A 13,443-nucleotide genomic window follows, 5' to 3' on the forward strand; every position below is an offset into this window, starting at 1 on the left:
GAGCTTGATTGTACCAATGGAATATCAGTGCGCATGTGCTTTGTGAATAGGTAGGGGGTGGCGTACTAACTTATTGGCTGCGTTCATACGACACGCTTTACCCAGGTGAGGAAAGTCCCCGTAACACGCCACGCTTCCCTGGTGTTAATCTTGTGTTTTGCTTTGTTTTGGAGGCCTCAGAGCAAATGAATAAATAACCATACCCTGGGCAAATTCAGGGCGTTTGGTTAGGGTATGATCATTTATTCATTCGAAAACCAAACGTCCAGGCCACGCAACTCATCGAGATTCTGCCCGGCGTGCAAGATAAAAATAATCTAATGCAAAGAAAGGAAATCGATAACTGGAGATTAAGATTAAGACGCATTAATAACACCCTTCCTAACCTAGCGCCTGGAGGAAAAAGCAATGTCAGAGAGGATATTATCCCAAGGGCAGGCGCCGGGACCGAGAAGGCGCACCACCTGGGTCCCATCCGAATCGGATGCCTCTCTCAGCAGTGGGACCTGGCGTACGTCCCCTCGGCCAAATCTTACCGGACGGACGGTAACAACGGGACACAGGCGGTCCCTCAGCTAGCCAGGCCCCCCGGGTCAGTGTATCTGCACGAAGCAGGAGAAGGCATGGCGTCTGAACGCAGCCCCTGAGGCGCAGAAGGGAACTGAGGTTATCTACGGCAGCCAAACCACCCAAGAGCCGTAATTCGTTGGGATCCTCAAAATGCTTAAAGGGTGTCTGCCTTTTTCCAGCCCCAATGGAAAGGCACCATTTCTCTGTTTAAGAGAAAACGCAGCTGTGGGGAAACAATGGGATAGAGAGTGAGAGGGATTTAAAAAGCTCAGACTTTGAAGTATGGACTGCCCTGGAGAAATTGAGAGCGAGTTACTCCTCCTCTCTCTCTTTCTCACCATACTGCGGGAAGTTCAGAATAACCTTTTTTCATGAAGTTAGGTGAAAGTTAATGGTTCTTGTTTGCTGGGGGTTAAAAGTGAGAGAAAAAGCAATGGCTTTCACCTTCAGCACTAGGACACTTTTCTGAGAGAGTGGGCCTTCAGTTGTGTTGGACTTCCTGCCCATCTGGCATGCCTTTAAGGCAGAGCTAAATAACTGAGCACTCCTGATAGTGCTGAACTTTGCCATCATTCTGATCATTGGCCGTTTTGAGACGATGGAAGATGGGATCAGTAGTACCTAGAGCAGTGTGTCTCAACCTTGGCAACTCTAAGATGTGTGGACTTTGACTCCCAGAATTCCCTAGCCAGCATGGGGAATGCATTCTTTGTTCTCTGAATAAGGAGGTGGTATCCTGTTGGGATCTAATGCTCCAGCTGAAGTTAATAAGGAATTAAATACGTATTTTGAATGTGAAGTACAGAAGGACTTCTAAATGATTGATTGGGGATGCCACACATTACTTAGATGTTAAAAACAAGTACAGCAAATTTATGAGTGATTGCTTTTGTGGTTTCCAAACTAAAGGGTTTGGAACTTGGTACCATGAGTTCAAATATATTATTCTCAGTCCTTCAAAGACACAAAACTTTTCTTTTGAATGTATCCCACATGATAAGAGGCTGCTGTTCACCATTCAAGAAAAAAAAAAGTCAGCTAGAGCCATTGTCAAGCTGAAAAATACTCCCTGACAATAATCCTCCTATGAAATTCAGCCCCTGCAGTCAAGCAGAGTAAAACAGTTCTTAGGAGGTGTCTGAAAAGACCGCAAATTGTTAGTTACCTAATAGGTTGTTGTGTGTTTTACTGCCAGACAGTGGGAGGAATGCTTGTGGAATCTTCTGCCGCAGGTGCCAAAATAACATCAACCGTGGGTGCTATGTCTCCACAGCGTGTGTCTATGCATGTATGTGCACATGTCCACCCCAGGGAGCAAACATTCTAGAACTGACCTGTTAAGAGATCAGATCAAATTTCCAGGAGCTGATTCATCAAATCAAAAGTGAACAGAGGAGCCTCTTGTTTTTCAGCTGGGTCTTCAGCAGGTTAAGCAAACTCAAATGCTCTTACATAACTCTGATGTGAGAAAAAATATATTTCCCCTTTTTTAAAAAACTTTGAACAAATGTTGGAATTTTCAGCAGGGCTATGATTTCTTTAAAAGAATATGGTTCCAATTCCTGGGAGCTCAAAGTTACAGTTGATCATCACAATGGAGAAGAACAAAAAGAGATTACCCTTCAAGTATCAGGAGACCTTCATGTCGGAGGGTTGATGCTCAGGCTTGTGGAGCAAATTGGTGAGTACCGTGTTTTTAAAGGACAGAAAAATTCAAGTGACCTGAAGCAACCCCAGAATGTATAATCTTTTTTTTTTTTTCCTTCTGTGAGCAGCTCATTCTATACTGTGTATACAAGTGAAATTGGAGCCTCCCAAATAATATACAGGTTTCTGGGTGTGTGAACTCAGATCCCTGAAAGCAGATAGCATCCCTGAGCAGATAGCAACAATTCTACTCTTCCATTCATCATGGGCTACTGACACTGGACTTCTAGTGAGGAAGCCTCCTAGGAAAATCTGAAAGCTCTGCAGGTTTCTGCATGACAAATCACTTATAGACCTGCCCATTTGCTGCACGCTTGTTTAGTGCCGCTATGTCATACAAACATACTGGAAACTTCTGGTGGGAACACATGGACAGAAATCCCCATTGCACTGCAGCCACACAATACAGTAAGTCCTCCAAATATGTCTCAGGAAGTTAGAGCATCCTCCACAGCAGTGTTTCATGATACACGTATTGTGTGTTATGCAGAAGTAATCAGGGTGAGATGTGACTTTCCTTCCCAAATTAGGGAAGAGGGGAGCAGAGAAAGAGGGCACCGCTGCCCTTCTCAATCCAGTGTGCTGTGGCAAAGGAATTGAGCATCTTGGTAGAGTGTTTCCTAATGTCCTAGATTGAAGCAGCCTTTGAGTGCTTTGGGCTTCAGAGCTGAAATACAATAAATAACACTTTGCACTAGTTAGTGCTCTCTCATTATTTGGAAGTATGTTTAGGTTTGGGTTTAGGGAAAGACTGCTCCCACAGGGGAAAACAAGGCCTCACCCCAAATAGCTCTCTTTCATTATTTTATAGTGTGAGTGCTTTCTGCCCTTAAAACTTAAGCTAATTTAATAACTGAATTTGGGTAAATGGATATATGTCCTTCAAAAAGTAGCTTTCCTTTCTTGTTCGTTGATTGAGCAATTGGTGGGACTTAAGATAGGAAGAACTGAGAACCACTCATTTGGGGGCAGACTTGGGCAACCTTCTTCTTCATTCCAGTTGTTCTAATCTTATCCAAATCTGTGTACTAATGAGACAGGATGACATTTCTTTTCCATAACCTCTGCACTCCCTGAAACATATAGAGAGGGCGGTGTTTTCTGTGACTTCTGCAAGTATCTGGAGGAAGGAAAAAACAGGAGAAACTCTTCCCAAATCCCACATGCCAGGGCTTTGTCAGGGAGAGAGCTGGAAGGTCATAACAAGCAGAGGCTAGTCAACAAGGCAAGTCAGTCTCTCTTTAGGTCAAGTTTTAGTATTCATATATAGCAGGCATTGAATCAATGCCATCAGTAGGTAGAATGAAAAGCAAGAATAGAAATTATTGTTACATATTTTAGATTGTTTCTATTTAGAATATGTTATAAAATAGTAAAACACAAGAAAGAAATGACAAATGTTAAGCCCAGGATGATTATGTGCTATCAAGTCAATGTCAACTCTTAACAACCACATTTTCTCCAGGATGATCTGCCCCCAACCTGGTTCTTCTAGTTTTTTAAGGGTATAGTCATCCCCACTGTACTGGGTCAGCCCAGGAGGTACCCAAAACTCACCTGATCCATCAGATGAAGTCAATATATTATAGAGATGGCTGAGGGTAGTATATGTTCTATTTGTATCTTGCCTTTGGTTTAGAATTCAAGGTGGGCATAAGTGCTTCCTTCTCCCATTTTTCCCAACAAGCACTCATGAGGTAGGTTGAGCTGAAAGAAATTGACTGGCCCAGGGAACACTAGATACTGAAAATGAGTTCTAACCTCATGCAGCTGCTGTGTATGAGCCTGTTGTGCTCTCTTTTTAGGCCAGATAGCCTACAGGTGCTTCTAATGGGATGCATGTCAGGTGTAACCAGGTCCTCAGCTCCATGGTATTTTCAGAAGAAGTCTTGGGGGTAACCTTTTGAACGTTCCTGCTTTGCTTTTCCTTTGTTTAGGGATATCGCAAGATTGGTCAGACTATGCCCTTTGGTGGGAGCAAAAGAAATACTGGCTTCTGAAAACTCATTGGACACTAGACAAATATGGAGTGCAAGCAGATGCCATACTTTTGTTCACCCCTCAGCACAAAATTCTGCGCCTTCGCTTACCAAGCATGAAAACTGTGAGACTGAATGTTAGCTTTTCTTCTGTGGTATTCAGGGTTGTTGGAGACATCTGCAAGAGTCTTGGTAAGTGGCATTCACATATTCTACCCTGATGTGCTTCTGGCACACAGTTGTAACTGATGTCCAGATGTCTGTCTTGGGAACCTTCCACTTTACTTCTGAATTCTCATGGAACCACTGTTGCTAACAGTAGTGGATGTGTAACAGGATGATGTGACGAACATGGTCCATTTAATACAGGTGGTACTTGTGATTTTTTTTGATGAACTGATAAGGATATTTCTATTTTTCATCATCAGGAAAGATTTCAGCTTCTTCATTACTTTCATAAATATTCCCTAATATTTCTCTAAGTATGAGAGCTAGTGTAATGGTTAAAGTACCTGGCTAGAAACTGGGAGACCGTGAGTTCTAGTCCCACCTTAGGCATGAAGCCAATTGGACTACCTTGGGCCAATCACTCTCTCTCAGCCCTAGCATGAAGGCAATGGCAACCCGCTTCTGAAATCTTGCCAAGAAAATTGCAGGGACTTGTCCAGGCAGTTGCCAGGAGTCAACACTGACTTGAAGGCGCGCACACACACACACACACACAAAATTCTCTAAGTAAGTTAATCTGAAATTAATACCCTAATACTCAATATGATGGATTCCACCTTGCATCATGTTCACCCATTCAAAGGTTTTCAACCACGTCCCTTCCAGATGCAGCCTTTGCTGCTAGAAAACAGCAGTGCTTAATGAGGATATTGCCTTTCCCTCTTCGGAAGATCCTTCTCCTAGTTTATGAGAGAATGCATTTTGCTCAACAGTTGTAATCTATTGATCAATTTTTCATATGACCACTGAGTCACTTATTTTGAGAATAGCATGTCTTTCTCCCCTACTAAGTTTTTGTGACAAGTCCAAGATGTAAGTTGTTGCTTGCCTGATGTGAGGGACAAGGTGCCCACCCACTTCTACCTATACAAGCTAACTAAGCCGCAATTGAAGTTTGCTTCAACACGGGCGTCCTTGCACACTGAGTGGCCAGATGCAGAAGAGAAGAGGGCTTCTGAATTTTTAACATTTTTAATTTTAACATTTCAGTACAAGAACCTTGCCATGCAAACTGTAATTGGTGACAAGGGCATTTGCATACCATATACAAATGGGGACAGATACTCTGCTTCTTTAAGCATTTCATCTATGGAATTCAGTCCCTGAATTCTGAGACAGTGTAACCACATCCTCACATCTGAAAGGTAACCAGCTTGGGGAAAGCTCCTTTAGATCCCAAATCAGTGCACAATTGCTGTGCATTACCAGTTCAAGATCCTAAATTTTACACACTTGACTTGTCATTCTAAAATCCATTGAAAGTAAAGGAAAAGAAAAGGGGAAATTTAGGCAGTGCAAGGCAGTAGTTTGATTTTTAAAAAGAGTTCAGCTCAGCCCTTCAGCTCCCTTGACAGCTTGGGAAATTATTCTACCCATGTTATGTTTTTTTTAAAAAAGGCTTCAGTTTAGCGGACTTGAGAGAAATTATCATTGAACTCTGCATTCTCTCAAATATAAAGAAAATGGGATTTTGGCTGAATAAGACCAATGCCCAATAAAGTTTGTTCATACAAGTGTAATGATCGATGAAAAAATTATTTGGAGCTTATTTTGCCCAAAGCAAATCATCTGCTTTATTCTGAGGTGTTTCTGCATAGCTGCCCATTACTGCTTATTGTTTTCACCCACTCAAGAGGAACATCAATTACATGTTTTAGAAAGTAGAACAAGATGTCTCTAAAAACATCTCAGGATGAAGGGGAGGCAAGATAGGACTTGCAGTGCAAGGAGCCATTCTTTCTGTACACAAGAGAATCTTATCGGTTCCACGAGGGGAAGTAACACAAGACCTTTAAACATCAGGAAAACATCCATATGTTCAGACATCTAGGCTGCCTGAGGCCTTACTTTGCATGCTTCAAAGTCCCTCAGATCTCACTGTATCAATAACAACAAGAAGACCCTATCCACATTCAGTGGGAATCTAAAAAACAAGAGTGTGTTTAAAACTCTTGAACATGGATAATTTCACAAGTTCAGGTTGCTGATTCCTAATGGGACATTGGATATTCACTCTCTAGTATTTAGTCCCTGTAATTTAACATTTATTTTGTTTCTGTTCTCATGTGTAATTAAAGAATTTCTTCTTTCATACAAACTTAGAATGAAAGGGTTAGAAATACCTTGTAGATCAAGTCCAGGGGTCCGCAAACTCTTTACCTCATCAACCCCTTCATGAAGTTTCAGATTGTTCATCAACCCTCAAACACTTATTATATGAAAATAATTTAATAAATACTACTTTAACTAATAGTACTATGAATAACAACAACAACAATGGATAGTCCCATCGCCCTTTGGGGGTTGATATTTTGACTGCTTTGGAGAACCCTGATCTAGTCCAACTCTTGCTGAGTGAGGAATCCACAATTACGGCATCCCAGACAGGAAACCATCAGTCTCAAACATCACCAGCAAAAGAGAGTCCATCATCTCTCTTGTGTATTTGATATTGGTCGAATTTTTTTAATGTTATGAGCTCTGTTGGTTCACCTTGATAAATAAAGCATACATCTGTAAGATAAAAAAATAAATTATGGTTCTATGTATAGACCTATTTATTTACAGCTCTATTTTAAAGAGTTCTAAAATAAATGTAGTGGGCTTATTGCACTAATTTCATACTGATTCTTGTTCAGAAGTCCTTGAACTCAGTAGTTTGGACCAATGTTGAGGATTGTTGCTTTAAGGCTGTGAAGTTGTACACAAGCATAACTTCAGTATGTTATTGTTCACATCTCCAGTGATATGCAGCATTTTCTGCAGATGGAATGTATCACCCCAAGCCATATTAACAGCTGTGCAATTTGCAAAATAAATTCATAGCACATGTCTGTAAACACATCACAATTACAATGATTAAAGCCTCAGGTATTGCTCAACCAGGAATTTGTCTCTAAAATATTCCTAACCACAAATAAGACTTGTAGCAGCCTGCAGGAGAGGGGGGTGGGTGTATATAGATGAGTAGATGTGCATATATGACTATGTTGACAGAATAAAACATTGTTTTCTATAAATTTCTATAGCGTTCTATAGTCTTCTACAGTACAAATACTAGCCACTGATTCATTTGCTAGATCTGAGAAAATCAAGTACTCTGTCATAGATATAAGATCAAGTTCTTTCTTCACATATGCAAACACAATTGCAAATAACACCTCAGTGTATTGTATTAGTTGAACAGGAAACGGCCTGCTAAGTGTTACTGGGCTATCAGCACTTCAGATGAGAATGTGGGTGAGGTGGATAAAGTTAGAGATGTGTACAGAAGGAGGAGGAATGGTTTTGATGGAGAGGTTTCTTTGTGGATTGACTAGAAGAGGGGGAAATTGTTGGGTTTTCTCAAGCACACTGTAGATTGAATTAATTCTTCTGGCTTTTCCATATCCTGGAGATATTGCTGATTTGCTAGAGTAGAACAGCCTTTTTTCTAGACAGAATAGGAATTAGAGTGCCAACTTATCTAGAAGTTCCCAGCTTAGAGAAGACCACACCAGACAGACAGACGCAGAGTTGTCCAACTGTGGCTGGAGTTAGAAGATACAGCAAAAGAGAGCTGCATAATAGATAATTATAGTAAACTTTCTACTTTGCCAGCATGGTTCTCAAGAGATCTCAGGGTTGCTTACTATGTATAAAGTCAGGTGATAACTGTTAAACTCTTTCTTAAAACGTAAACAGTACAGTTACACGAAACAGCAGTTACAAACAGACCATTCCCTTCCCATTTAAAACCTCTCACAGCCCTCCAAAAATCTGCTATGCACCTTTGCCATTTTGAAGCCTGGAGGAATCTGAGCTCATACTGCAGTTGAAAAGAAATATTGTGAACTAGAGCTTCACTTTATGGCCATGTTTACCCTAAAGTAGCCCTCGCCAACCTGGTATCCTCCAGATATATTGGCCTTCAAAGTCCCAGGAATTCTCAGTAACGCAGGGAACTCTGTCTTGGGAAAGTCAGTGTAAAAACTATACAGTGCTACTTCTGTCGATGTTAGCATGCGAGAGAGTTCAGCAAAGGTGGTAGAGGCAAGCTTCTGTTCTATCTACCACTTCCTTGCAGACTACCCAAAGACTGTTACCAAAGAACACTTAATTGGCAGCTATTTAATAAAGTACTGTAAAAGTAAAATCTCCTTTGAGTTGAGCTCAAATCCTGGTCTTCATGGGAATTTTCTTGGTAATAGTACTGCAGTGGTTGGCCCCTGCCTTTTTTTAGGACATTTTTGTAAATGTCCCAGTCTATCTTACAGCCTGGTGTTTCTAGAGTTTCCCATTCAAATGCAAAGCAGGCTTCAATTCCCCTTGAAATCATCCAAGGTTAGCTCAAGGCTGCGATCTTATCTAAATAAGAGTTTGTAAGGAGAGTGCTCTATGACAGAGCTCAAGAGTGGGTTATCTCCCATCTCCTTTGCTGCTGCTTTTATCAGCTAAGCTAGGTGGACCCTTTCTCTTCTCAGAGACCATTGGAATCAAGTGCCTGTAAGCAGAAACAGCAGGACCAGCTCCACTTGATGGGTGTGGAATATGCCTTTCCCCTAAACAATGAATGCAGTTAAAAGTGAAAGGAGGATGTGGTTTCTGGGAGGCCAGGACCAGCAATTTCTAGCTGCATTAGAACTGTTTCAAGGAGGGTCATCTCTAGACTGTTTGTCTGAGGCTAATCAAACCTGGTATTTGAATTAGAGCAGCCTGCTTCCATTGTAGCTTATCATTAGATAAGTGGTTTAATGTTAAGAATTGATTCCTGCTTGTTTTCCTTTTCCCTCCCTGCCCTTTTTTCCCCCTTGCTGTAAAGTCGTCTTACACTGACAAACCTAAGCACAAAAGCTGTCTTGTTTTATTCATTGTCTTCTTTCTAGCTGGAGAGTGGAGTCTAAATGTTTCCACAAAATAAAGTTGAAGTGAAAGCAGATGCATTTCCAATCATCACTAGTTTTTCAGCTGCCTACTCCATAATCCAGTTTTTCTGCTTCTTAATATGTCCTAGCCAACTTCTGTTCTTGATATTTTTGAAACAAAATACTAAGGGAAAGATAATATCCTTCTCTGTGCCTCTTATTAAAAATTAACCCCATAGCTGATATCAAAAGCTAAGTAAGCTAAGCCACCCAGAGTCACCCGCTGGGGGAGATGGGTGGCATACAAATTTAATAAACAAATAAATAGATAAATAAGTACAGAAAGTACTGTGGTGGTGAAGGATGTTTGCCCAGTTCTGCTTTGCAAATTGATTGTTGCTTACACAATCAGCCAGTTGTTTAGACTGGATTTAGCATTTTTATCTACCTATCGAGTCCTTCCCAAGGACCTGGGATAGGCAGATGTAGTTTGATGGTGTTAAAGGTATTGTCACAGGATATAAGCTGTTCCAAGTAAAGCTGCCTTTTGCAATTGACTGAGGATGATTTTGTCAGTGCGGATGGTGTTCAAGTGGTGCTCCAGATGTTTTGGGATTGCACCTAAGGCACCTATTACTATAGATACTCTCTTTGTTTTCCTTTTGCCACAGTCGTTCTATTTCTATTTGCAGGTCTTTATATTTTGTGATTTTCTCCAGTTCTATCTCTTCTGTTCTGCTGTCTCCAGGTATTGCAGTGTCAACTATCCAGGCTTTAGCTTCCTCATTTTCTATTTCTTTATTTTGTGATTCCCACCAGTTCTTGTTTGCTGGCAAATGGTATTTCTTGCAGATTCCAATGCACCATTGTTGCTACTTTGTCATGCTGTTGTTTGTAGTCAGTCTGTGTGATCTTCTTGCAGCAGCTAACTAAGTGGTCCACTGTTTCTTCAGCTTCTTTGCAGAGGCAGAATTTGCTGTCTGTTGCTGTCTTCTCAATTCTGGCTTTGTATGCATTTGTTCTTAAGGCTTAGTCTTGTGCAGGCAGAATTAGCCCCTCTGTCTCTTTCTTCAACTTTACTGCTCCTAACCATTGCCAAGTCTTGTTGGTACCTGCTTTGCCTGATAGTTTTTTTGTGTACTGGCCATGTAATCCTTTGCCTTGCCATGTCTCTTTTTTATTCTTCGTTTGTTTGTTTTTTGTAGGCCACTTTGATCTCTTCAATATTCAATAAGCCTTCATGGTATACTAGCTTCAGTGCATCTTCTTCACTGTCCTTCAGATATTCTTCCAATGCCCTTTTTTCTTCTTCATCTGGTGTACTTACAACATTCCACACCCACCTATGCTCCTTGGTAAGTAGAGTCTGTCTACGTCACTGCATGGATGAAGGGCATGATTCATTGTCATCATTTTTCTGGTCTTCCTATCCAGGGCTTCTAGTTCTGCTTGAGTCTAGTCCACTATTTCAGCTGTGTATCTAATGACTGGAATTGACCAGGTGTTAATTGCCATGATGGTATTTCCTCCACTGAGTTTGCACTTTAAGATCTTCTTCACTCTCGTGATGTATTCACTACTAACCTTCTTGACTTCAATGTGCCTGATGTTGTCGGCTTGAAGGATGCCCAGGTATTTGTAGTGACCTTCTTCATCCAGACTCTTGATGTTATTTTTGTAGTGCATCTTGATTCCTTCAGTTTTCCCTATTTTTCCCCTGTTGCTGATAAGGATGGCACATTTGTCCAGTCCAAACTCTACTGCAATATCTTGGCTATATATTCAGACAGTGTTGAGCAGCAGTTCTGTTTCAGGTGGGGGTTTTCCATATAGCTTCAGATCATCCATGTAAAGGAGGTGGGATAGCCTGGCAGATGTTTTTGATGTTTGATAACCATTTCCTGACTTGTTCAGTACTGTTAACAGAGGAATCAATGAAATGACAAACAGTAGTAGTGATAGTGAGTTTCCTTGAAAAATTCCTTTCTTGATATTAACCTCTCCCAGTCTATCGCCACTGACCAACAACTGTGTTTTCTACTGTGCCACTGATCTTTGCACAAAGTTTCTGATGTTTCTACTGACTCCTGTTATTTCTAGGCACTTGATTATCCAATTATGGGGCACAGTGTCAAATGCCTTCTTGTAATCAATCCAAGCTACATTCAAGTTGGTCTTCCTTCTCTTGCAGTTTTCCAAAATCATCTTGTTAATTAAGAGCTGATCTTTCTTTCCTCTGCTGTTTGGGTGGTTTCCTTTCTGCTCAGATGGAAAGAGCTTGTTTTCAACTAGATGCTGTTGGACTGCATCAGCTACCACACCAGTTAGCAATTTGTTGTTGTTGTTATCATTTGTATGCTACTTGACTCTCAATGACTCTGGGCGGCTTACAGCAATCAAAGAAATTACAATAAAACATAAAAAATAAAGAAAAAAATATGTCAAGTACAATGAAGTGAGGGGTCTCATTCTCCCTCACTGAAGGCCTGGGCGAAGAGCCAGACCTTCACAGCTCTTTTAAACAACAGCAGAGTGGGGGCCATCCGGATCTCGGAGGGAACCTCATTCCAGAAGACAGGCACTGCTACAGAGGTGTGCTTCTGGGATCCTAAGAGATTATATTGTTTAATCGAAGGAACCCAGAGCATGCCAGTCCTGCAGGATCGAATTGGCTGGGCAGATGTTATAGGAGATAGGCGGTCCCTCAAGTAACCAGGCCTGTGCCATGTAGGGCTTTATAGGTAACCAGCACCTTGAAACACACCCGGAAGCAAATTCTCCCCCAACCAACACCAACTGGAACTGGCCCTGGAGAAAGAAGAGAACCACCCTAAAATAGTTCCCCCAATCCCCAACAGGTAGAGCTGGCTCAGAAGGATACCATGGTCAACTGTATCGAAAGCCACTGAGAGATCAAGAAGCACAAGAATGGATGCACTACCAACATCCTGGCTCAGCCATAGGTCATTGACAAGTGTGATCAAGGCTGTCTCGGTACTAAATCCTGCCCTGAAACCTGACTGAAATGGGTCTAGATAATCTGTTTCCTCCAGAGTTCTCATCAGCTGCAGATCAACCACCTTCTCAACAACTTTCCCCCAAAAGGAAAGGTTGGAGACTGATCAGTAGTTGTCAGAAACTGTTGGGTCCAAGGATGGCCTCCTGAGGAGAGGGCACATCACCATCTCTTTCAAGACAGGAGAAACCCCTTCCCTCATGGCATGGGCTCAACCATGGCTCACCTCCTTGGCCGTTTAACAATCCAGCAGGAACAAAAGAACATGATGTGTCCAATCAATGGACTCTCTTAGGTGATGGAACCCATTGGTCTTTCCAGCCTGTTTGTATTTTCAACTGTATTGCAGGTATTCGACGATCAGAAGAACTGTCTCTGCTGAAGCCAACCAATGAGACAAAGAAGAAAAAGAAAAAAGACAAAGACAATGAACCAGTCATAGAAGATATTTTAAACCTGCACAGTTCTCCAGTGAGTTTGGGATTGCCAGGTAACAATGCAATAGGCAATACTGATTTTATCAATTTTATTTGGCTGCCTTCTCTATACATTGAACTTAAGTAAGAACAAAGTAAGAACAAAAGGCCAGTGTAATTAGTAGGTTAAAGAAACCTTTGAGCTTGTTAGTCTATAGCTGGTTTTAGTATTGGCTCTGCTGACTGAGAATGACGGGGATTACTGGGGACTGCCAGACTGAAAGTGCTGCCATCAGGAGAGGAGAGGAATAGGTGTTCAGTTCAGTTACACATTTTCAGGCTTCAGAGATACACACTAATAAGTTGTGCCAGCGGCATGCATTAATTTTTTTTTTGGGTGGGTTAGGAAAGTGAAACAGGTCTTTATCAGTTGCAACTTAGATTTGGGTCTTCAAGGAAAATACTAGTTAAAACCTGCTGTCTCCTGCTGCATATGTAATTTTCCTTCTGCTTTGCTGATATGCACACCACATCCAAGCTGCAAAAATCCAGATGGTCGTTAGGTGGCAGGAACTCTTTGCTTCCATCTAATGGTTATCCATTTGAATGGAGCTCATTGATATGTATATTTAAACTCAGTGCCCTATTCTGCATCATGAAAGATTTAGCACTATTGTCTCTAC

At 41.4% G+C, this 13,443-nt stretch overlaps 1 protein-coding gene across 3 annotated transcripts in view; it reads left to right on the top strand.

Moving 5' to 3' along the window:
* FERMT1 (FERM domain containing kindlin 1) overlaps positions 1-13,443 on the top strand; it is a 36,533-nt gene that overhangs the window by 178 nt on the left and 22,912 nt on the right. The window contains exons 2-4 of one of the 3 annotated variants that reach the window (XM_007424714.4): positions 2,094-2,251; positions 4,215-4,448; positions 12,694-12,834. In XM_007424714.4, coding sequence (XP_007424776.1) covers positions 2,101-2,251; positions 4,215-4,448; positions 12,694-12,834 — 526 coding nt within the window. In that variant the 5' untranslated portion in view covers positions 2,094-2,100. Of the gene's footprint in view, positions 1-2,093; positions 2,252-4,214; positions 4,449-10,547; positions 10,684-12,693; positions 12,835-13,443 lie in introns of those variants that run through there. The other 2 variants (XM_025164446.2, XM_088134775.1) reach the window with 2 other exon arrangements.

Source organism: Python bivittatus, unplaced genomic scaffold (genome assembly GCF_059951505.1).
Source record: "Python bivittatus isolate LINGU-HERP-01145 unplaced genomic scaffold, Pbiv_v1 ctg000020_np1212, whole genome shotgun sequence".
NCBI classification, from domain to species: Eukaryota; Metazoa; Chordata; class Lepidosauria; order Squamata; family Pythonidae; genus Python; species Python bivittatus.